Source organism: Branchiostoma lanceolatum, chromosome 18 (genome assembly GCF_035083965.1).
Source record: "Branchiostoma lanceolatum isolate klBraLanc5 chromosome 18, klBraLanc5.hap2, whole genome shotgun sequence".
In the NCBI taxonomy this organism is placed as follows: Eukaryota; Metazoa; Chordata; class Leptocardii; order Amphioxiformes; family Branchiostomatidae; genus Branchiostoma; species Branchiostoma lanceolatum.
In genome coordinates, this window is record NC_089739.1 from 2,061,983 (window position 1) to 2,088,989 (window position 27,007).

The 27,007-nt window shown below is 40.9% G+C and overlaps 1 protein-coding gene across 1 annotated transcript; it reads left to right on the forward strand.

Annotated features, from left to right (window-relative positions):
• Nucleotides 1-19,746: 19,746 nt before the first annotated feature.
• LOC136424199 (potassium voltage-gated channel protein Shal-like) lies at nt 19,747-25,997 on the forward strand. The gene has a single exon (XM_066412713.1). The coding sequence runs from the start codon at nt 20,865-20,867 to the stop codon at nt 22,767-22,769; it is 1,905 nt and encodes a 634-aa protein (XP_066268810.1). The 5' UTR covers nt 19,747-20,864; the 3' UTR covers nt 22,770-25,997.
• The last annotated feature ends 1,010 nt before the right edge of the window (nt 25,998-27,007 follow it).

The window sequence follows — 27,007 nt, forward strand, 5'->3', positions numbered from 1 at the left end:
TGGAGTTGCAATAAAGGCTCGGTCGAAGACACAAATCTGTCGTTACATGGCATTATCGCATTAGATGGTGCCACGCAAGGCCAGTATGATGGCCCCCAATAACCTACATGCACGGCATCCTACGGGCAATAACCCGGATGTCAAGTGTATTGTAGAAACTCGCTTGACATGGTCAGAGGTTGTTTCAACTTTGGGTTGGGTCATTTAAAAACAAGTCATTGATTGATTTGATTTTGATTTTATTGGAATTGGGACAGTTAAATACACGTGGGGCACAGGCAGCTATTGCTGGTGTCGTGACAACACACATAAAACATTACAGAACACGTAGCAAAAATATATATTGCATAGGCTTAGGCCCTACTAATCACAAACGAAGCAATAGATACGATTTAAGAATGGATGTGCGGAGTTACTTGACATGGTCATAGGTTGTCTGCACTTTGGGTTGGGTCATTTCAAGACAAGTGAGTGTAACTCTTTTTCTTAATTTCATTCACCTAACCTGAAGTTAAATAGGTTTGTAGCAATGTATGGTATAGTGTACGGCGGCGATTTTTCTCTCTCATTTTCTCTCCCTTTCTCTCTCTTTTGACATGGTCAAAGGTTGTCTCTACCTTGATTTGGGTAATCTCAAGACAAGTCATTGTTTCTCTCTCTTTCTTAAGTTCATTCACCTAACCTGAAGTTTGATGGGTTGGTAGCAAAGTAAGATTAGTGTATGGCCATTTCGATTGCTATCGGTGGTCTCCATTCAAATTCAGGCCGTTCCAAGTCAAATTATTGTTTCTTCCGTGACTAACATCATCAAGTTGATAGTTTTCTTTTTCGAAAATTAGCCTTGTTGACACAGCAGTAAGGAAAATTACTCGGTAGACGTTTTCAGTAACTCCTCAGCTAAATTTATCAGGGATTCTATTCACTGTTTTTTTTTTTTCTGATTTGATATAAGTAACCACAAACCAATACCCAAAAACCGTTGAACGTTATTTGTTTGAACCTTGGTTTATTTATGAGAAGCTCAAATCGGCACGCAGGCCGCTTTTCATTGAGGTCATAAGGGAAAAGGTAAGGGTTAAATACAAAATAACAGAGATACAAACTCTATCAACATATATCATTTCATATCATATGGCACAACATATACAATCATTGCAACATACAGCATATAGTTATGTGTTACGTAATCAGCGTGAATTGCTATAGATTCAATCTCCAGATCCATTCCTCATTCAGATCTTTAGATAGGTAGCTGACCAGTTACCGAGACATAGGCAGATATATATCATAAGAACATTATTCTTGATTCTCTATCTCTTTATCGTACCCATTGATTCCCATACTGGTAATGCAAAGTTCTCACAGGGCTAGGTCATGACATGGAGTTGAACGCTCCCATGTTTTAAAGAAAATTTGGCCAGCGTCCCAGTAGGCGTCGACTGGGCTATCAGCGATTGCGTGTAAAGGTTTTGTTACTAGATTTTCCGATAAAGACAAAATGACTATAATTTCTGTCCTTCGTGTTAGAATTGCCTTCGCAAAATGCTTTCAAGGCGTTAAATGTATATGTGAGTGACAAGAAATCCATCAAGTCTTTGTGACAGGAATGATCTGTCGAATCTCCCATGAGACCGGTTTCTTCTTGTACTTATCTGAAGACTTGTATTTGGCAGAAAGACCAACCATCAAGCAAACAAATTCTTTATTCTTTATCAGGAATTGCAACGAGACAGTATATAGTGGAGCGTCAGGCAGACAAGCTGATGTTGCGGACCATTCAACAATCAAACAAATAAAGATGACGATATTCAACACTGAAAAGCAAAGGAATCAAAATTACATGCTTTTAAAACAGGTTTGCTAAATGTCAGTTTTCAGATAGTCCCAAAACTGTTTGAAAATGAAAATATCTTACCGTAAAGTACTTTATAGTCTTGTTAGAAATAGTTTTCAGTCTATATAACTGTCAGTATACTGTTACTGTAGAAGTTGTGTTATCAAGGTGACGCTTACATATGTTTTATGGATTGAATGCGCATCTACATTGCTATGTTACTTGATGTATTGTTGGAATAATGCTACCAACCCATTTAATAATGGAAAAAGAGATACAAGCAGAAGGGAGCGCGTTGTCACCAGTATATGTTACTACGAAAGAGATCTGGACATGATTGTTTCATCCCATCTGACAGGCTATCATCACAGACGATGATCTCTCTCCAGAGTAGAAAGCTTATTGGCTGCTTGTGCCTATAAAAACAAGCTGTGCTCCCTTCGGTCGTAGGATCTAAAAGCAATTTCAGCGAGATGAAAACCCACTTATGTTTGCATGGTCCGGTGTCTTAGATCTTAGTTTTGAGATTGTATATCTTTGTCTTTAGATTCATATTCCCGTGCATATGGGCCAATGCAATATGCGTGTGTGCGTCATTAAGCGGTTAGGTTTGGTTCTCTCTGAGCGTGTTGGTGTGTTTGTTTACCTTTATCTATGTGTGTATGTGCGTGTCTGTCTGTGTTTGTGTGTTCATTTATGAATGAATGAATGAATGAATGTGTGTGTGTGCCTGTGTGTGCACGTGTATGCTTGTGTATATGTGTGCGGGTGTAAGTGTGTTTATGTATTATGTGTATTTTGTGTATGTCTGCGCGATTGTGTAAATGCTGTGAGTCTGCGTATGTCGTAGTACAAACTCGAAGTAACGACGTCATTGAGCCCATTTCTTGAAACCGTGCAAAATGTCAAGAAACCCGTACATCATCGGACGACATTACCATCCAGTGGGAAATAAGAAGGTTCCTGATACTGATGTATATTCTATTAAATGACATTTTCCATATAACGTTCCTCCGAGTACGCATTGATAATCGCATGCAGTCCTAAGATAAATGGACAACGACGTAGTCATGCAATTTTCGTGACTCATATTCAGAATGAGTCATATTGCAATCTGTGCTAGATCTAACGCATTTAGATAATCAAGAATAGTCAGCGCACTTGAATTTCTCACCTCCGCTCTCACAGTATGAACTTGACCTTCAAGATAAATCTTGTAGTAGCTTGTTGGTTATGGATGGATCCGGTTCTTATAACGCACGATAACCGTGATTTGCCACATAGCTCACGTATCCCCGCAACTCATGTATGATGTAGGGCGCGCGCTGAACCGTGATATTCTCTGGAAACCCAATACTCTATCGCAAGGTAGTGAGGTATTATTTTTGCCTTGTCTGCCTGCGTTTCTGAGATTCTGTTGGTTATACATTAGATGGATCCAGTTCTTATAACGCACGATAACCCCAATTTGCTATATCGCTCACGTATTCCCGCAACTCATGTATGATGTAGGGCGCGCGTTGAACCGTGGTATTCTCTGGAAACCCAATACTTTATCGCAAGGGAGTGAGGTATTATTTCAGGCTGCGTTTCTGAGATTCCAAGTTTACACAATGCAGTGTTGCTATGGCTCTTCTGTGCTGCTATTTGTTTATGTGGGAATAAAACAGTATTGATGAGGGGGTACAATCTGTAATTTCCGATTGCCTTGTGTATGTATTGGCATTCTTCCATCTTGCAACTAGTAAGCACGGTGTAATGTTTCAATAAAAATAGTAAGAGAATTGTGTTTGTATCTAATAAAACTCAAAATGTTAATTCCTCTAGACTGATGAATATTCTTTGACTGTCCTTCCAAGAATAACATAATCTTATCAATTACTTGTAGTTATTATCAGGTCAATTTCATGATTATAATGTTTCAATCTCGTTCATATCTAAATCAGAGTGTTAACTCCTACAGATTAATCAATATTTTTTAACTACACTTCCAAGGATAACATAATCTAATTAATTAATTGGTACTATTATAAGGTCAATTCCGTAATTGAAGTGTGCTTTGTACATTGTGTAAGGTATGACCAATCAGGCTAAGCTGCATAGATCGTCTCTATAATATTTTATGACACATTTTACCAATCATTAAATGAATAAATTGAAAATACTTGGCGTTTCCAATTTGCCTACGCCATACTTACTTAATCTGTGACGAAGTCTGCCTCAAATTGTACGTTTCAATCGTCCTTCTTATGTAAATATGCGTCCGTGAAAGTTTATTTCAAACGAGTTCGTGTAGCATACGTCTGCTCGGTTCACCTAAGGACGCAGAGAAATGAGGGCAGTTTATTTTCATCTTGTAGACAAAAATGCAGTCTTTAGGGAATATTTTGTTCGCATCTTATTCATAGCACGGCATGACATATGTCAGACGCATGGTACGTCTCTTACTGTCATCTAAAATTAGAGAATGAAATGTTATTACCAAATCTCAAGAACGCATGTTAGATAAAGAAAAGGAATTTCAAAAATAATTGATGTAGGCATTCAACCTAACTAATCCATACTTCAAGCAGCTCATCCACCGGTCAGGCCCTAAGAAGCTTGCTGGCCAACACGTCAAAGGGCCCCGGGAATTGGGAACATCCAAATCCTGTTGAGTTATGCGTATGTGCTTACATGGACCATTTTTTGAAAGACGTACCTGTTAACATGGATTGTTCTAATACAGTGACACGCTTAGTGACCATGGTAACCGGTATTGGCCATAGGTCGACGAAACAAATGAAACATGTTATAATTTCCGAAACTTACTTCTAAATCTCAATGGTCAGGAGCAACATCATAATGACCACACAGACATCGATGCAAACTTGATTTCAAAAGATTTCGTTTGCCAGACTCTTGACGGGGTTAACTCGGGACGCAAGATAAACAGGACATTTGCATCCTTGGCAATTGCTATTCCGTTTGGGTTGCTGGCATACAACATCCAGATTAGGTTTCCGTTATTTGTAGTTGACCCTTGATCTCCCCCACTCAATTTTAAGTTTATCCTATTTGATTTTGTTTAATTTACTGTCTAACAATTGTATACTTAGGTTCTTGTTCTTGTATTTGGTTGAATCTTATTCAACATGGAAGGTGGAAGAATAGTGTGAAATGTTTGAAAGCTAAACACTAATGGAGATCTGAATCAAACAAAGCCTGTTCAAGAAATTAGAGTAATCGTTTAGTCTTCCTATTGGTCTTGATGTCTTATTCAGAGTACGGTATGAACTATGTCAGGCGTATATTGCTTGTCTCACTTACTGCCGTCTCAGGTTGTAAAGTGAAATGTAACAGCGAGGTACTGGCGCTTTTATGGGAGCATTTCACACTCTACTAGCTGGAGATTTCTCAACATGGCGCCGTAAAGAACCGGGGAACAAAACAAAGAAGTGCTATAAAGAAGTAAAAATACAGGACTGCGTTCCAAAAACCCTGCATAGACCAAAAATAGAGCTGTTTAAAGTGAACTGAAAAATCTGCCGCGCCCGATTTCTACTGCAAGTGTCGCTTCGAATACACAATATCCCTGTAAGTATTTTTCAGTCTTTCATATTAAAACTTCTCGTTACCTTTGCGAATAAGGTTATGTTTTGTAAGCGCTCGTGTGTGCGCTATTGTTTCAGATGTTCTAAAACTGTAACAAGAACTGGGTCATTGAACTCCAAAGCAAATAGGCCCATGGGCGACACGGCAACTCGGGAATGTAATAATGTTCGGTACGTACTTCACGCGTTGCTGCCTCTGCTAAGGCCTCAGCATCGCACCTGGAACAAACGGGGGAGGAATTGAAAAACATAGATGTAGTGAGTGCTATAAAAATCATCAAGGCTAAATATACAACTGCTGGAACTAGGTACAATGTCTGCAACACCAGATTTCTATCGTAAGTGTTGATCCGGATATGTATCATACCTATAAAGATTCTCGACACATTACACGCACGTGTATTCCTTCGGTTCTTGTTTTATATATAGAGCGATACCTATATTGCGCGATAATTATATTAGGTACAATGTATGGCAAATTGCATATACATGGAAGTTGAACTATTGGTAATAACAAGAAAAAAATTCTTACAATTTCAAAAACTTCATCAACTTTATGAATAACAGTGATGATAATCTTGAACTTTTTTATACTAATATTCAAGAACATTATGTAGATATATCTAAGTTCTTATTTTACACACACATATATGTTCATATATGTGTATTTGTTAATTTTTCTATCGATATATAGATATCAATCGATCGTTCTGAAAAAAAAAGTAATAACAACTCGGCCATTGACCTCAACAGCAAATGGGACACTTGTGCAACACGGCGAATCGGGAATGTAATAATGCTCGATACCTACTTCTAAAGCCTAATGATCACGACTAATATCATAACGACTGTGTGCAGCTAATGCACTCGTATGACTACAATACCGAGAAAATACAATTATGTTCCCCAGTAATGCATTCTTCCATTGGGTTAACTTCTCCACGGTTCGGTGACCCAGGCAATGAAAAGGGCTTAATAAGTCGTCTTTATGAGTAATCTTGAAGATGAAACGCGCTTTGTGAAGGGGGTAATAAAGACGAAGAAGTCAGGGAGCCTCAATGGTGCAGCTCAAGCGAGTCAGTGGGTCCAATTAAACGCTCCATTGCACAGGCGGTCCGTCACGGTCAATATTGAATAGCCATGGTAAGATGCAAGACACCCGCTGCCTCAAAGCTACAGCAAAGGTTTTCATTCATTCATTCATCTATATAATCATTCATTCGTCTATTCACATATCTATGATGGCATGATATGAGAGAAGAACGAAACAATGCAATCAAGTATATAATGCTCAACATTATAATAAACTTTGAAGCCCAGTAAAGTACTATCGAAAACAGATGTCAGGAACTTATCAAAATGGCTCATAATTATACGATATCCGCATTGCCCAGAACCTGGAAAATTTGAATGTAGATTTCATCTCGAATTATTCTATTGTAACACTTATTGACAAGACATGACAACAACACGCTCAAGCCCATATCTTATATCAGGTAAATTGTAAGCAGGAATTCAAAGTCAGACTGGTAGGATGGAAGATTGGTTATTCAATTTTCTTGGTTTCTTTTATGAATAATTGACCATACTGTAAAAGTTTCCGGACATTGCACCTCAGCTCTAATATCGCTATGAGATGAATCTTCTGGCATCTTGCCGCGGCCAAAAGTCGGTCTGACGACTGGAGTTCGATCTTAAGCCGAGCCAAGAAACAGGCCATGAAGGACCATTAGTTAAGAGAACACGGTGATCAATATTTTTGTTTTATCGTGCTATCCGGCTTTCCAACGACTCGACTATGATTTCATAGTCCGCGATCAAATTAGTATACTGTAAAACATTTCAGAGGGGATTGCAGATCAGGATTCAACGTTTGGATAACGGCCAAGTTTGGGTATGTTTTAAAGTATTGTCGCTATGTAATAGCATGCATTCGTGAGGCGACAAACGTCACATTCGGGCACAAGGTTATAGGGAATCGTTACACTTTTAGAGTCATCGGTAAGGGCAGAAAATCAGATCAAACTTTTGAACAGTGGCCAAAAACTTGGGCCGTTTAGTATATGTTTAAGAAAATTATCGATTTAAAACTTGAAACAGACATGAAGGAACAGACATAAGGGGCACATCAGAATACACATTAGACATAGTGGCCAATTTTTGTTGGTTATGCAGTATATGGTTAAAGCATCGTCCTATCGGAGGGGCGTAAAGCCGGCGGCCCCGCTTATGAGGGAGCTTTAGGTCGTCAAACCTTTGCACGTAAAAGAACCCAACACACTTATCGAAAAGAGTATCGTTGATCTTGTGCGCTTGGCTAAAATACGCTAGCCATAGCGAAGCCATATTGCACTAATAGCTAACGAAAAAGCGTCCTGCGTTGTCCTCAGTCTGAGGTTCAACCACTTTACCTTACTTTAAAGCATTTTAGATTTATAATAGCATACGATGATTGCTCGTTCCCGTCGTCGAGGATTAGTGGGAAGGAGTTGAGCATATATAAATAAGACAACACTACATTCCTGCACACGGCAATATTTTAAGTACCCTTTACACGTATTGGAGTCATTAGTAAGAAGTTTCCACTACCCGACCTTACGTCCAAGTCTAATCACAAGACTTTCACCAAAGGTAAGTTAAGGAAATGATAGAAACAAATCACACTCTCGCTCGGGTCTGCGCCCTGTGGGAGGCAGTCTGTCTCCTCCGATGACGTCACATTGGGCATTGTCCTCCCGGCTGGCATCAGTTTGGGCGTCTCGTTGCCCACAGGTGATAGTTCGTCTAAGGTTTCGTCCTCGGGTGCCCTCTAGAATATATCTAATTACGGCTCTGGTGTCAGGTGAGCTTCGATAACTTTTGAAAAACGTTAAAAGAAATGATGTTCCTTTTTTTTCATGTATGAGACTGGAAATTAACTTCAGTTCCTTTTTTTTTCTTTTGACAGGAAGAATATCTAATCAATGAATCAAGAAATCAATCAATTAATTGACTCATTAAGCAGTTAATTGATAACAAATAAATTCCAGTGACGAGTCTGAAGTTGGTCATTCAATGGGTCAATCGATCTATTAATAAACAGATCGATCAACCAATAAATCGATATATCAATCAGTCAGTCAATCAATCAATCGATCGATTAAACGATCGATCAAGTGATGAGTGGCATACAGTTGATTGCATTATGCTAGGTTATGCAGCTGAAGTAAGTGTGAGCAATATTCGCCCGGCTCGCACCAGTCTGTGCGTCCTGCGCCAGTTGCCCGGAGGTGAGGGTTTGTCTTCTGTTCCGCCAGCGCTCTGTCCTCAGGCGACCTTAGGAATTGACCTTACAAGGACTGTAGGCTGTCTGTAAAGCTGTAAAAACATTAGATGAAAACATAAACCATCGGAGTAAGGAAATTATTAATTTTTACGTTTCATCTTATTTCGTAATGTTTAGGATCAAGGACAGGAGAATGTACTTTATTCCTCTTTGTTTTCTGAATCTAAAATCAATCAAAAATAAATTAATCGATGAATTGATGAAATGAGATTTCTACAAAACGTAGCAAGTTCTGGTAGACATGCGCTTTTTGCTCAAGTTTCCTTATTCTTCACCGGAACTACTAGTACTTCATTCGGCCGATTGCCCAGAAGCAACAAGTTGTCTTCGGTTTCTGCCCGCGTTCTGTCCTCAGGCGACCTTCAGAACAGAACTAATTATAAGGACTGAAGGTGGCTGGTGGCTTTTGAAAACCGTAACAACATTAGATGGAAACATAAGCCATCGGAGAAAGGAAATTATTAATTTTTACGTTTCATCTTATTTCGTAACGTTTAGGATCAAGGACAGGAGAATGTACTTTATTCCTCTTTGCTTTCTGAATCTAAAATCAATCAAAAATAGATTAATCGATGAATTGATGAAATGAGATTTCTACAAAATGTAGCAAGTTCTGGTAGACATGCGCTTTTTGCCCAAGTTTCCTTATTCTTCACAAGAACTACTAGTACTTCATTCGGCCAATTGCTCTGAAGCGATAATTTGGCTGGTAACTTTTGAAAACCGTAACAACACTAGTTGGAAACATAAGCCATCGGAGAAAAGAAAGTATTCACATTTTATTTTCTAATGTTTAGAATCAAGGACAAGGGAATGTACTTTATTCCTCTTTATTTTCTGAATCTAAAACCAATAAATAAATTCATCGATGAATTGAGGAAATACAAATTTCAGAAAACGTACTAGAGAGTTATGGTAGAGAAGGGCTTTTTGCCCAAGTTTCCTTATTCTTCACCGGAACTACTAGTACTTCATTCGGCCGATTGACCAGAAGCGATAACTTTTGAAAATCAATAAATTCATCGATGAATTGATGAAATACAAATTTCAGCAAACGTTCTAGAGAGTTATGGTAGACAAGGGCTTTTTGCCCAAGTTTCCTTATTCTTCACCGGAACTACTAGTACTTCATTCGGCCGATTGACCAGAAGCGATAACTTTTGAAAATCAATAAATTCATCGATGAATTGATGAAATACAAATTTCAGCAAACGTTCTAGAGAGTTATGGTAGACAAGGGCTTTTTGCCCAAGTTTCCTTATTCTTCACCGGAACTACTAGTACTTCATTCGGCCGATTGACCAGAAGCGATAACTTTTGAAAATCAATAAATTCATCGATGAATTGATGAAATACAAATTTCAGCAAACGTACTAGAGAGTTATGGTAGAGAAGGGCTTTTTGTCCAAGTTTCCTTAACCTGCATCGGAACTGCTGCTTTCGGCCTTCACCCGGAGGCGGCAGTTTGCCTTGTCTCTGCCGGTGCACTGTCCTCAAGCGTCCTTCGGAACAGACCTAATCATCTCTTAAGGTGGCTGGTGAGCTTGGATAACCTTTAACAACTTTGGATGAAAACTTTAGCATAATCTAATGAAAAAGTTTCTGACCACCAGCATTAAGTCTGATTAGTGGAAATTATTATCTGTCCTATCGATCTTTTGTTGCTGTAATGCAATACAGAAATGCAGCTGCTAATTAGAAACATTTGTCTGTATTATATTGATTTGCCTAGGTAATTATTTGAAGACCAGTCGACCAGCATGATTATCGGTTGCAAGTTGAAAGCACTATCTCATCTAACTTTTGCAGGTTTTAGGCAATACAAATAGGTAACTTCGAATTTAAAACGGTTTTCTCCATTGTGGCTAGGTAAATAGAATTCACAGTCAGACGGAAAACCATTGACCACCTGCAGAAATATTGATTGTTAGTGAACAAAACAACTAACTTACCTACTCTTGCAGATTTCAGGCGAAATACAAATCAACTTCTATTTCAAAATGCTTGTCTATGTTGGGTGACTCTAGATAATTAACTAAGAAATGAATTCGATGATAAATCATTTGACCACCTGCCGAAAGATTGATATCCATGGGGAAGCACTGCGACCTTCTGATACAACACGGCGCGGAGTGTCTGACTATCGGCCATCATGACGTCAACATGAGTCCCCTGGCGGCCATCAACCTCAGTCTGATTCAAAATTGATGCTGCGGGAAAATGAAGGATTCTCTATATTCTGGTCTTCATCTGCTTTAGATGAATCGTTCCTGTTTGGGCTATGAAAAAGTGATATTAGAGATTGCCTTAAATTTGTTGATATGTCATTGGTACTGTCAAACAGGTCTGTATATACCACAGAATGGACGTGACGAGAATGCTCACAGTTGACAGGTGGTAACTATATACAGGGTTTGACTGTATATTAATGGCCAAGTGGTCCTTAGGTGTAGAGGTGGTCACTAGTACAGGTTTAACTGTGTATCAATGGTCAGGTGGCCTTTATGTAGAGGTAGTCACTAGTACAGGTATGACTGTATATTAATGGCCAGGTGGTCCTTATGTAGTGGTGGTCACCTGTACAGGTTTGACTTTATATCAATAGCCAGGTGGTCCTCAGGTGTAGAGGTGGTCACTAGTACAGGTTTGACTGTATATCAATGGCTAGGTGGTCTTTATGTAGATGTGGTCACTTGTACAGGTTTGACTGTATATTAATGGCCAGGTGGTCTTTATGTAGATGTGGTCACTTGTACAGGTTTGACTGTATATCAATGGCCAGGTGGTCTTTATGTAGATGTGGTCACTTGTACAGGTTTGACTGTATATCAATGGCCAGGTGGTCTTTATGTAGATGTGGTCACTAGTACAGGTTTAACTGTATATCAATGGTCAGGTGGCCTTTATGTAGAGGTAGTCACTAGTAAAGGATTGACTGTATATTAATGGCCAGGTGGTCCTTATGTAGAGGTGGTCACTAGTACAGGCTTTACCGTATATTAATGGCCAGGTGGTCCTTATGTAGAGGTGGTCACTAGTACAGGTTTTACCGTATATTAATGGCCAGGTGGTTCTTATGTAGTGGTGGTCACTTGTACAGGTTTTACCGTATATTAATGGCCAGGTGGTCCTTATGTAGTGGTGGTCACTTGTACAGGTTTTACCGTATATTAATGGCCAGGTGGTCTTTATGTAGAGGTGGTCACTAGTACAGGTTTTACCGTATATTAATGGCCAGGTGGTCCTTATGTAGATGTGGTCACTTGTACAGGTTTGGCTGTATATCAATGGCCAGGTGGTCCTTATGTAGAGGTGGTCACTAGTACAGGTTTGACTGTATATCAATGGCCAGGTGGTCTTTATGTAGATGTGGTCACTTGTACAGGTTTGACTGTATATTAATGGCCAGGTGGTCCTTATGTAGTGGTGGTCACTTGTACAGGTTTGACTGTATATTAATGGCCAGGTGGTCCTTATGTAAAGAGTGTCACCTGTACAGGTTTGACTGTATATCAATGGCCAGGTGGTCTTTATGTAGATGTGGTCACTTGTACAGGTTTGACTGTATATTAATGGCCAGGTGGTCCTTATGTAGTGGTGGTCACTTGTACAGGTTTGACTGTATATTAATGGCCAGGTGGTCCTTATGTAGAGGTGGTCACTAGTACAGGCTTAACCGTATATTAATGGCCAGGTGGTTCTTATGTAAAGGTGGTCACTAGTACATGTGCAGGTTTGACTGATAATCAATGGTCAGGTGGTCCTTTTGCAGGGGTAGTCACTAGTACAGGTTTGCCTATACATTGATGTCCAGGTGGTGCTTATGAAGGTGTGATCACTAGTACAGGTTTGATTTTAAGCCTCCTCCCCTTTTTCCTTCACCTACTTTAAACTTAATGTTGGTAATCTGTAACATATCACTACCTCCATCTTTGCCTGTAGCCCTGATGAAAATATGCCTCGCACACAATTTCACGCGGGGTTATTACGAATTAATCGCCGTGTGTGGATAAGATATTTGAACTCGGCTCTGCGCCGTGATTAGATCCATCACTCAACCGCTGATGGTGCGACCTCTGACCTCCCGGCAGCCGCCATGATGGTTTCGAATCGATCGGATTTGGTGATTACGGAGACAGGGTGCGAACGGCGCTCCGCGAGGACAATTCATTACACCGGACCATTATGTTCAGTCATTACGGCTATTGGATCGGAGAAAAGGCATTCGTAAGCGGTATAATTAGAATTATGTTGGTACAGACACTTTGGGACTGTAAACGGATGAACAATAACCACGCAGACTGTTGCTGGTGAATCGTTTCCAATGCGTTGCACCTGTTTTATTCAAACATCACTGGATACAGCCAAACGTGACTTTTTTGTTGTTGTTGCATTTTCCTTTCTTTCCTTATAGGGGAGATGTGATAATTCGATGATCTTTTGATATAGTGTTTTAAAGCTTCAGTAAGACCAAGGAAGTTAAACTTATATATTCATTATCATTTTAACCTCATTGGTAAGACCGAGGTCTTCTTTACAAGAGGCTAGTTAAAGCAAAAAATAGACACCTCAATATTCTCAAGGTAAATCTCACTTAGCTGGAATAACGTAAAATCAATCAAATGCATTTGGGATTATAATTGATTTCTTTTTATTTCGCTAACATGTTCGCTATTTGTAGATCGCAGCTTTGATTTCTTTATCGAAATTTTCATCGACTTTTATTAAGCATTACTGATTGCCAATGCTTGAGTAATAGTCAAAACCTTCCCATGTCCCGCTTATAAATTGTCGCAAGCCTGCTATAAAAATTACATGTCCCGCTCGCGATAACGTATTGCAGCATTTCTTACCACGCATACGATAGTTTTGACCCGCAGCGTTTCGCAGTGCTGCACAATGACAGGTATAGATGTCGTGGAAAACAGCCGGGATACCCATGGACTGTTCCAACTCCATACATTTCAAGAGGGGTGTTCTTGCAATGGATACATTGCATTGAACATCCAACAATATCAATGACACACGTGAAAGAATCGAAAGATAGAGACACCAGACGCATCATCAAGATGAGGTAAAAAGGCAAGGGAAACGGGAAGTTAAAGAAAAAAATATATCTAACCCCTCCAAATTATACATGGAATGACCTAAAATGTTGATTCCTTTAGAGACCTCTGAAGTGATAACATCGGCACCATACTGTGAAGTCGGCTTTAATGCTACTCAATAATAAATGTTCCAAAAATAATCACAATGCATCAGAAGGTTGCCACCATTGGAAATAGAATTTCATCGAATTATGACTCGGCAAGTATTGCAGCTTGTCATACTTTATGTATCTACATTCCTTTGTTTATGATGTGTAATTGTATCTTTACCTTATAAACGTTATAAAAGCCTCTGAGTTGATTGCGTGAAACTCATTACAGTTAAATCAACCTTATTTGCCTGGCGCCGAAGTACAATGTTTGGAAAAGTTGTTGATGATTTTTACAAACGTTGAGACTTAATTGATTACTTACTCCACGAGTGAATGTCATATTATCAACATTGAAATAAAACTTATTTCTTACACAGCCTTTTTATGCAATTACATGGCATAAAATGAATGATTCTATGGTGAAAGATTCAATATTTATTTCTAGTGATACATTTGTCTTATGAGTATTCAGGAACGACGAGATCCCAACGATGACAATTAGTGGGAATACTTCTAGCTGCGAAAAAAGAGTTTTATATTGAATTGGTAGAATTCAAACATTATACAATTTATCTTTCTATTTTCAAGACTATACTATCTTTTACTGCATGATGAATTTTGCAATGCTCTTCAATGGAAATTATGTTTTTAATGACGTGATATTTGTTTCGTTCCCTATCATACAACTCTCCTCCAACCAATTGACACATTTTCTTTGTTTGTTTACATTGGCCATTGCAAACCCTGTAAACCACCCCATAGCGTAACACACCAGGTTTGTACTGAAGAGTACAAGCTTCATATCACGACAGATTTATTTGATCCACTCACACCGGGAAGGACTACTATTTTCGATGAGTAAAATAGATTCTTCTGCGTGCTCAAGGTGTGGCTTCCCTCAAACACTGCGTCCATTTAACGTCCTATCCGAGGGGCGTTCCTAACCGAAGCAAGGCACTCATTTTCACCTGAGTAAAGTGAGGAAATCTAAGAACACAACGTCAGCGGTATGTCACGGGATTCAAACCCACGACCTCTGGGCCAAACACCCTAACCGTTACGCCATCACCTTTCCCACAATCTCAGCAATCACTACCCTATCTCGATTCACATCGACAACCGCATGGATCTGGCGAGTGGCCAGAAACCGGCAGAAATCGTTTCATCGATTAGAACCAAACGTTTCGATAATCGCGTTATGAACCGGTCCCGATTCCCCGCATTTACAGGGACGAGGCTCCGCACGGGAACCCTAGAGAGGGCTGAAAATGAATTAACTGCAGATGAAGAGGCGAGAAGGGTGGAGGGGTTTGCGACTGTGGCGTGAGCTAAGAGGTCTTTCTCCGTGAATAGTTTCATCAGGTTGGCAACTCACTGAATAAAAAGACTATTTTTACACAACCAAGAGATTTATTCCACCGACGTTTCAGTGACCATCTGTCACCTTCTTCAAGGCAATTCTGACTGGTTCACATAGCAATGCAGCACAGGTGTTGCTACTTATATATGCTGCTATAGGTCTTTCTATTTTTACCTTCGCCTAGAAGGTTATGTTTTTAGTGAACTTTCCTGTCCGACTGTCAGCACGATAACTAAAATTGACTGAGTGGATTATTCCGAAATTGAACATCTTGGTAGGTATTGATAGGATCTTAAAATGATGACGTTTTGAGCTAGCTTCGTAGCACCTTGTTATGGTACTGGAGCGAAACTGCTTGAAAAAGCAAATTTTGGTCTGAAAATTGTAGCTAAGGTGTGCTAAGCAAACTAAATTGGAGTGGATAATGTAGATCTTTATGTTGTGAAGAAAATGTATTGGTTTGATCCCCCTATCAGCTTGCTCAGGTCTTATATATTCTTTATTAAGACATTGAATAAGTTCTGGAGAGCAAACGTCACTTGCTACACCTCGTAAGAAGAGGACTGATGATGGTGATGATGATGATGATGATTATATTATGAATAAGACATCAAATGATATCATATTTATCAAAGGTACGTCAAAACCCCGCCCACAAATGAAACAGAAATATTAAATATACAGTATAGTTCATATTGGCACGCTTTAAATTTCTGTAATATATAACATCCTGTGATATTCAATTTGGTCGCGATACCAGCAATCGCTGGATGTGTTCCACTTGTACTATCATGGCATTCCAAATCAAATCAAATGTATCCCAAAAATGTGATTTATTACAGATCGTTGCGTTCCTGTCTTGTCCATGGCAAGGCTTAGATAGTGGTATCTGCCCTAACATAGCACCTTAGATCCAAATCACCATGCTGGACACCCCTGCTTACACCCTGTTCTGCACGTATCTCTAACCACCTTGGGCAAATGGGTCGATTCGCGCACCCACCGTAATAAGGCTGGCTGGAATCTTATGAATGTTTAATAGAAACGGCTTCTTTAGTTTCAAGATGCCCGGCAATACGCCGGTTTATTGATCAGATACTTCGTCACGATTGGTTGGAAACCGGCCATTCAAAATCCCAATAAGAAAAGTGTCGTTCTCCAGAATGTGAATTTTCCAATACCCGACTTTATACATAAGTTAGACGTTTGTACAAGACAGGTTTTGTTCCACTAGGCTCGAAAATCGACATGAAATTCTTTGAAGTTACGTTCATTATTGTAATTAAGGGACGGAGCGGTCAATTTCATAGCACTTTGCAGGCGCCATTTTGTCAATCGCCGGGCCGATGTCACCGGATCGTTGCCTTTGAAAGTGCTCTGCTTGTAAGTGGCGATCGAACTACTTAGGAAATAGTTGCGGATTTCCCGTCACTTTATGCGTGTTGTAATATATATATATCTATACATATATGCGTATACTGTTCCATTCAATGTCTCTCTCTCTCTCTCTCTTTCTCTCTCTCTCGCTCTCTCTCTCTCGCTCTCTCTCTCTCGCTCTCTCTCTATATATATGTCTGTTTGTTTGTCCGTCAGTTTGTTTGTCTGTCTCTGTCTTTCTCTCTCGCACTCTTTATATATACATAGATGTATATGTACATATATATGTATAACCACCCTATGGCGTAACACACCAGCTTCTGTATCTGTATTATGTACATGTATAGCCGGTATAACCGTCCTTTGGCATAACACACCAGCTATGTATATATTGAACGGCCTTTCGTAAAAATCATTCTTCGTCAACGGACGAGTGACCTGTTAGCTATCGGTGCTTGTATTTCGGACATATAATGAACTATGTCTCATGTTTAAGTCTTAAAACCTGCGCTATCAAAAGTCAAAGTCAAAATTCACCAAACGCTGAACAACCCCTCCTGACCCTTGACACAATTCCTGACATCTCAGGGTCTCGCACTGCAGGGTGCTCCATCATCGCTGCCATCTGTGTGTCGGGAATCAGAGAGATGACTTCCTGCGGAGAGAGAAATAGCAAAGGCCACACCAATTCAATTTTGTGGTTCTCAGAGTGTGACGTGCATAAACGAAGCACGGGAGCGACATGGAAGTACGTAGAAACATAACATTTGCATGCAAAAACATAATGTTTACCTTCACGTGTTCTGCCGAACAAGGTACTAAAATATAATATTGCTCTGTTTATTTTTACTCAAATGCATTCCTATACCTGGTGACCAGCCCTCCAGCTCTGTCCTGCCACCTGCTACATCATGTAATCGAACACCACAGGATACCTGGTACTTTCCTGTAACCAAGGTGACAGCCGTTTGGTTCAGGTGAATGACCTTATTTGTTCGAGGCGTAAGAAGAGGAAGAGAAGTAGAAAACACAGCATGCCTTCCCTGAGGGGAAACATAATGATAGCCATCCTGCGACGGAACCTAACGCTTTCACTGTATTGTGCAGAAACTTTTAATTAATATATTTAAAAGAATTGAAACATGATATCCCAAGGTTAGACTTACCTCAATAAAATGCTAGAAAAATGAGAAAGACAGTGACTTTCTCCAATTATTGGTACCGCAATATTGGCATTAGGTACTCTGCAAGAGCCAACAATATTTTCTTGTACTTTGCAGAAGCATTTAATTAATAAATCAAGAAACTTAATATAATCGCCCTCAGGTGAAGATATATCAATAACATTGTGGCCACTTTGAGGGTCCCTTAGATTATAATTCCAATTGACCCAGGCATTAAGGATGTCTGTTCAGCTCACCTAGTTACTATGAACGTTGTCTTCAGTCCCTTTAGTATCTGTATCTGTATCCGTATCTACATAGCCGGTATAACTGCCCTTCGGCGTAACGCACCAGTTTAGCTTATAGCAGGCACTCGGAGCGTCCGAAGCTGGTTATAAAACACCGAACGACCTGTCACTTCTAACCTTCGCATAACTACATGCATTGTTTAAAGTTGTCTAATGAGGATGCTTCTACGGTACTTGGTTGCAACGAGTTCCACTCTACGATCGTTCTAGGAACATCTTCTACTAGGAAAATACGAATGTTTTAACTCATCAATCCTAGGTTAATAAGTCTGATACTTAAAGGCATGACTATTTCTTGTCCTTTTCTGAACTGGTATTAGATACCTATTGTCCAGATTCGACTGTAATCACAGTGAACGATGCATGACCCGAACAGTTTAACATAAAAGGCTTATTCCCAGGTGAGCAGCCATTTTCCCAATGAAAATATCACGATTTCTCTCACGCGAGAATTCGGTCAAGACATCGGAATACAACAATAAACGGAGACAAAAGCCACGTGATGCTGAACAATGGTGGTGATTCCCTAGGTTCACCATATTGCGTACAACATCAGCATCAGTTTGACATCTCGTTGAAGTGATATAGCAGCATTGAAATGTTTGTCGGGGAGGGAGTTTAGAATTGGAACTCATTATTTTGGATTAATTGTGCTGATTTGGTTTGATTGATTTATTTGGCTGTAGTACAGCCATTGGACCCAACAAGACAATTCTATTACAAATGGTTAGCCCTGGTAACTGAACTATATAGAAAATTTGATACAGTATCCTTGAAATGTTTTGGCGGGGAGGGAGTTTGAAAATATTCCTAATTATTTGGGATTAGTTGTGATCCTGTGATCTGTTCAATTCTGACGTTACCATTGGAGCAATTTTTTATTTAGTGGTTTTATTAGTACATGAATGTGCCACCACGTTTGCATATTGAGATGATATAGCATCATTGAAATGTTTTGGCAGGGAGGGAGTTTGGATTTTGGCCTATTTATGTTGGACTGATTATGTATTTGGTATATCTCTGACTAGGCCATTGGAATGGATTTGATATAAGCTTTATTACATAAATGAGCCACCATGTTTTCTGCTGGTATTTTTTGTCGTTTAATTTTGATTTGATTCTGTATTTTCAGTTGCATGACGGAATGCTAATTGTCAAATAAAACAAACAATACTATGCGATGTAGAATATATATACGCAACAATTATATTGATAAAAGTAGCGTAACAGAACATGCAACACTTTTTTTGTATTCAGCTATTGACGTGTTTGACTTCATTTCAACAAAAGATTGATAATCATCTTGTTTCTGTTGATTTTAATGGCTAAAAAAAGAAATGTATTGATGAAAATGAAATACTGGTCATTCCAAAACGATTTCTAATTCAGCTATTGATGTATCTTACTTCATTTCCGCAAGAAATTGATGCCAGTGGTTTTGGTTTATTTAATTGAAAAAATAATGTGAAACTGCGAATCACGAAACAACATATTGCACCAGATACGCCCAGTCTTCCCCCTCCCCTTCCCCATAACCTGATATTGATCCAGGGCCCCTCCGATCCAGCGATGGTTTTACAGTGGAGGGTTTAGCGGCACTCCCTACCGTTGCTGCACCAAGCATCAACGCATGAGGCCTCAACCTTCCTACCATTGATTTAGACACAGGCAACGCTTGCTAATATTCAGATCTTTGTTCGGAAAACAGGAGAACCCTTTGGTAAAACGCAGCGGCGCAGGTCGTAATTCACCTGGCCTTGAGGTATACCTACTAATCGTGTCATCAACGCGAGGGTTTCCAGAGCGAGCACCTGCGATCGGGCGGGGGAAATATATTCAAAATCTGGAATATTGAAATCTGCGACGGCGATTCCAATTTTTTTTTCTCTCTCCAGTCTGGGACGTGCAGCTGGGCCAATCGGTCACCGGTTCGATTCCCGGGAGACAGGTGTATCGGTGTGGCGGCATCAGGAGTGTTGGAGCTCGTCATTTGACGCTCGTGCGTAGACAATAACACACGTTCCGTTACGTACGGAGAGGGGAGGAGGGATTTTCGCAGGAGAGGGGCTGTCTGCGCGACAGGGATCGACCGTACACTGCCATTGTGCGAGAGCAGTCGTCACTTTTAACGTCTGCAGACCAAGAAATTGCGCCAGCCGAGATGCCATCAGACGTGTGCGTGTCACCGCCGTCGCGTGAAAGTGAAAGTACCTGAGCCCCTACACGTTCGTTCGTCTTGGAGGAGGTTTTACGGAAGGTGTTGCCGCTTGGGCGTCTTGGAATGCGCAGAGGAGGCCGGCGAATTAGCATCTTAGATATCCCGGCACCGCGGCCCGCAATAGGAATTCCAAATTTCGGCTGGATGTGCGTGACGCCGAGCGGCGCGGGGAAGCTGGGCCCTTTATTATTCCTCCATCACCGGTAATCAGTTGGTGGGAATAACGAGTGGAGGCTTGTGGAGGCGAGGGACTCTGTGTTGCTGCTATGGGCGGGACAACGGACGGGGGAAGCTACACGGCAATGGGGGCGACTACACCCGGGAGGAGCGGGAACGATTAATGTATTCAGATAGACGGTGTGACGACGGTGGTTGTGGACGTTACACGGAATCCTAGGGGCCGCCACCACGCACGTTTGGCTCGCAGGCAGGGGTCCTGTGTCAGGTGTTTTGCCGCCCGGACGACAGACTGCTCTGGGATGTGCGATGACGGGCTCAGACGGGCACCAGCACTCCTCCTCCCCGGCGCACCGCGGCTCTGTCTCCAAGCAGAGCACCGTGGTCCGCCCGGTGGATCGCAGAAAGTCCGGCGACACCCTCATATTCCTCAACATCGGAGGATGCAAGTATGAAGTGTGGCAAAGCACTCTGGACCAGTACCCCGATACCGTGCTTGGAAGCAAGCTACGGGACCGCTTCTACGACGATAAGAAGAACGAGTTCTTCTTCGACCGGGACCCGGGCCTCTTCAGGTACATTTTAAATTTCTACCTTACGGGAACCCTGCACGCGCCCGTGGTGGAAGACACCAGCGCGTTTGATGACGAAATAGGTTATTTTCAAATAAATCCCGATTTCTACATGGGTTTATGTTGCTACGAGGGATATTTAGATCGGAAGGGATTTGACATTAAAACGGGCAGAGTTCGCAATTCGTTTGATGAGGAGGAGAAAACCCCTGAAAAAAAGGGCCCCCTCACGATTCGCGAAAATCTGTGGGAGACTGTCGAAAACCCCCAGTCGAGCACCCAAGCGAAAATCTTTTTCTACGTGACCGGATTTTTTATCGCACTTTCTGTTGGCGCTACTATCATAGAGACAGTGTTCTGTCAGGAGACTGTCAACCCGACCTTTGAAGACGAACTGAGGCAAGCACGATGTAAGGTGATCTTTATGTGCATCGAGACCGCCTGCGTTGTTGTATTTACCTGCGAATATTGCGTCAGATTGTACGCCTCGCCGAACAGAGTCAAGTACGCCAAGTCATTCATGTCCGTCGTGGACGTGATTTCTATATTCCCGTTCTACGCTGGCTTGTGCCTTCCAGAGAGTAACCAATTGCAAGGCGTTTTTGACACCACCCGAGTATTCAGGGTGTTCCGAGTCTTCAAACTATGCAGGTCATCTCCCGGCATGATCCTCCTTGGCAAGACACTGAAAAAATGCGCCAGTGACTTAAGTTCCCTCGTGATGGCACTTAGTCTTCTTATTCTCGTGTTCACGACGATGTTGTATTATATGGAAAAGAACTACGACGGCACTCTGTTCACCTCCATTCCCGCGGGGTTCTGGTTTACCATCGTTACCATGACGACGGTGGGGTACGGCGACATGTACCCGTCCGGTTTCCTGGGGAAGCTGCTGACGGCCGTGTGGGCGGTGTCCAGTGTGATCGTTCTGGCGTTGCCGCTGACTATTCTAGTCGACACGTTCACCAACATCCGGGAGTCCATGATGAAACCGACCAGGCGGAGAGATGGAGACTCTGAGGAGTCCAATAACAACAACAAGTCTCCCGAAAAGACGGGGTCGAGCAAGAGCAGGAAGAGTATAGAGACCGTCGAAACTGTGGTCGAAATGAACGTTCTGAACAAAGACCCCACAGCGGTGGTGAAAGACTTGCTACAAGTTGATGTCACCAACGATAAGCGGCCCCCATCTCGAACCCCGAGCGTAGCATCCGAAGAAAAGACTGAAAAGTCTGAGAAAGCGGAAAAGAATTCTATAACAATCAACGTCCCGACCGAAAACAAAACGTCGGACGTCACTCAAGAGAACAAGAAGAATACCTGCAACACGAGCTCAACTAAGAACGTCTCAGAAGACGATAACAAAAATGCCCCTAACGAAAACGAAGAAAACATGATAGACAAAAACGTGCCCAACGAAAACGAAAAAAACGCGAAGAACGAAATAACAGTCACCCAACCGACCGAAAGTATCAAGACCGGTGACGTCAAAAAGAGCGGTCACAACAGGAATAAAAGTTCGAGGAGTTCCAACACCAGTAAAAATAGCGGCGTCTCAACTAACGACTACCCCCCTTCCGCAACCGCGACGCTTTCCGACCAAGACTCGGCGTCCCAACATTCCATCGACACCAGAGTCTAGCAACGGCTTACAACGCATATTACAACCCTAGGGCAATACAATACACCACAATTACAACGCAGTACCCTCTACTGCATGGACTTTGAGAGCCAGATCGTTTATTGGGGTGTAACAGGACACTCTAGCCCGTACTAAAAGGAAAACAAAAAAGCCTGTGAGGTGATGAAGTGAATCTTTATTCCCTGGCACCTGATGTGAAAAAGTAGAATCAGGGCCAGCGTTTTACCCGGAGGTTGGCGAGCAACGACATATTCTTCTCAGACAAGTTCTTCACCGACATGACCAGGCTCACCGGGGCGATCAATCGACTGGCGAGTCCACTTGTCCAATCCAGGCGTTGCCACTTTGTCATGGGACACATTCTGTCGCAGTTTGATACTAAACGCGAGTGGAATAACCGACGACGGAAAATTGAGAGAAAAGGGGAGTAACGTTTGTGTAATAAGAAAGGAATCGTGCATGGATGACTCTTTAAATGAAAGCCCACCGTACCATTAATTCGATTGAGATCGACATTTCAGAGCCGGCAGCCATCTTGAAAAGGAACGCGATGGATCGATATATCGAGGAATGAATCTGCTGACAAACAAAAAGATATTCATCTCGTTTCTGACGTACCAGAAATATCGGGAAAACCGGGATATTTGGAACAATTCTAAGATCGTAGACTCAACAACATTAACAACATCAACAACAACAAATCAACATATTACGAGCTTCCACCACTGTAGAAAAGACTAGGATTTCACAGATGTAGTAACACTTAATTTCCAACTGCAAAGATATATATTATCACCAGATTGTTCCTCAGTAAGACTATCACAACGATGTTAAGAAACGGAAAACGGGGACGCTTGTTAACTCCTGGCGCCCCTGCGGGCACGTGCGTTCAAAAAGACACCAACCACATCTTAAAGAAGTCGGTACGATCTTGAACAATGTCTTCGCTATGGATCCAAGATGGCGGATGCCGAAATCCGTTGTCATGGGAAATTAACTGTGGTCAACAACAACAACAAAAACTGTAGATAAAGACTATCAAGGGCAATACCTAGCTGAAGGGGAGAGATTTTCTACCAAATCGTAGGTAGAGGTTAGAAGAAAAAAACAAAGAAGAGTAGAGCTACAAGGCAGGTAGAATGTAGAATTTATAAATAGCATCCAAAAAAGCAATATTGAACTTTTACCACCGTGCATGAACAGAGCGTGTGATCGTGGTTAGAATTAAACCCCTTCAAGTGTGCAAAATTCTCTTCACCTTACGAGATTTTCCATTACGACTCCCTTCATCTATTGTACATGTCCATTGGCCTGCTAAAAGTGATGAGAAAAACACCCATTTGTAGATAATGTGCCCAAAATCACACATTTCAACCACCTTATACAAAAGAAAAAGAATTAAGTATTAGCATCACAGACTTGAAATTTAAAACAGAAAAACCGGATATGCATCAGATAGTGTAGAATATTGAAAAGAATTGCAACCTACTATAGATATATTAAGAGGATAGTTAATGTATTCGGTTTGATTTGAGTGAACGCGCTTCCACATTGTGCACGATAGATGCGATTAACTCTCTCCTGTCACCAGAAGCCCATTCACGAAGCAGTCAGATGAGTCATGTTGACACCGTGTAGCTACAAGGAAATTTTATTTCCTGTTTGTTCTCGCATTAAAACACACAGTGCAATATCTGTAGATATCGACCCTTCCGAGAACAAAAACAGCTTCCCTGAGGACTTAATAACATGTATCAATATTCGGAGCGGGAGACAACTGCCGTGCATGAGGTCTTCCAGGAGCGACCAATAACGGAATCTGCTTCTCACGCTCACTGTGAACCTGAATTATACCATGTATATACGAAACATCTGGATTTTCTGTGGGGCATCCTCGCCGGAGAGATTCCCTTGGGACGGTGACGTCACACGTTCCGAGGAAGGATGGAGAAACATTTGCACGTATGAAGCACTCAAATCCATATCTGTCTACGTCACTGGACGGTGAGTCAACGAGCAACGTCTGGCAGTCAGCACATGCATGGAGGAAACGAACTCTCAATAAGAAATATGCAATATTATAAACTACTAGTGGACATACGCTATGGAGAGAGACTGAGAGAGAAAGACATACACACAATGCCGCCATTTTTACATTTCGCATGGGATTAAAACCCGTCATCGTCCGTTGTGTTGGGAATCGAACCTGGGACTCCCTGGGGAATGCACCATCCTGAAACCTAAGGTAACGCATTGTTGAGATAAGGCGAATGTATCTCTCTACCATCATACCCACTACCCTCCTATTACATCAATCTTACGGCCGATGTCCGCTACGGGGGGTAATGCTATTAACGTAGAAGTGAAAACGGTTTCGGCGACCGCTAAAAGGTGAGATATCAAATATTTAGGAGCTGCCCATACGCGGATTGCTGCATGCGAGAAATCTGGTAGGGCGTGGTTTCTCAAAAGTTAAATCATATGCCTGACTTGTTCCATTGATTTTGACACAATGCCAGCTGCATAAATAATTTCTGAACCATCGCAACCTCACAAAATATGTTACATAATATGATTGCTAAGCCAAAATGATGAATAGTTCGGTGTTAGATAGAGCGAAAGATAGGAAATATCGCGTAGTGTTTACATATCAATACTAGCACCACAGACTTTTGCACTTTCTCTCTGAGCCATCAATGAAAATCTTGAGATTTTTCACAAGAAAAGTAGTCACATATTGTTTTATTTATGGAAAATTATTATAAAAAAATCACAATTATTTGTTTGTAAGAGAGTGAGGATGGGTAATGGTAGAGGAATATTATGTCGTCAGAACACTGCATGCAATTTTATACGGACTACATTGTTACTATAGGTACAAGGTAGAGGTACAGTCAGTCATCAGAAAAGAACACGGAACTATTCAATGACTTCCGCAACGATGGAAACGTTATGTACAAATTTAATATAAATGTGAAGAATATATTTACCCGATAGCGATTAAATAAGCATCTATAGCGAGTGCTTTAAATATTTGGTCTTTACATGATAATTATCAATCGTTAAAAAAACCGTGCGATATGTTCAGTTGACCAATAATCAGAATATGCAATTATATGGTTTCCGGTTATAACCATTGCCACCCAAGGAGGGGACTCCTTATCGTCTAGCATGTGTGTATTAGTAGGTGATGTTAAAAGTTATAATGAAATACAAAAATTAAGAGAACGTTTTGTGCTTTCCATTTTCTGGTAACCTTTCAATCAATAGTTTATTATAACATTTAATAGTTTTTGGATTGAAATATCAGTTTAATGAACTATTAATTTATGACATTGTTATGCTTCCAGATAACCATAATTCATATGACATTATGGGCAACATCAAATTAGCTAAAATTAACCGTTCACCCATTTTTTCTACCAGGATTGTTTTCTGCTTTCATTTAAATCACTATCACAATTTGTCAAAGCGAAGGTTTAGTAGTATTTAGATCTATACCATCCCTCAAATGAACTAGCTTTCTATTCTATACTATCATTTAAGCCACTAGTTTACACTATCTTATTCGGTAGCCTTGATCAGTATCTTGGTGTAAATGCCAAACCGTTGTTGAGCAATTTATAATTCTAACCAAAACGCCGCATAATTCACTGGTGGGAGATCATAAATAATGACTATATGGTCACAACGTGGATTCCCGGAAAATATTTAATACCATAAAAGGGAATGTGGTGTTAGGTTTCACAGCCCAAATGGCAGGAACCCCCAAAGGATTTCGCGCTCTCATTACACACGAACATAAAACTACCGTGTTTATTGCGACATGAATCAACCTCCGCGATAAACAGGACAGGAGTGAAGAGGTGTAGTGAAACTTCTTTGGAGATTATAGAATAAGAAGATAATGATTCAAGCACATATAGGAGCATAAACAAGCTGTCTAATCTGCTGGTTTTGAAAAATTACAATAGGAGGACATAATAGAATTCGAAAAGAGTTTTATTTCATTAAAAATAATGGATGGCCCCCGGCATACGAGGTAAACTGACCCTCGGGAATAATCCAATTACGGGAGTCTGGGAAAAATGGACTGTTCTTTTGAAAGAAGCTGCTCCGAATGGAAGGACAATGGAATGTAGAAAGCTTCATCCAAAATAACATTTCGATATTTCTCATTTGTAAACATTCGGAGTAGGAATTGACCTTCAAGATGAGGATGTGATTATGTGAAGGTG

Excerpts from the sequence above, each read along its gene's own strand:
- LOC136424199 (XM_066412713.1), top strand. The coding sequence starts at position 20,865 with ATGACGGGCTCAGACGGGCACCAGCACTCCTCCTCCCCGGCGCACCGC.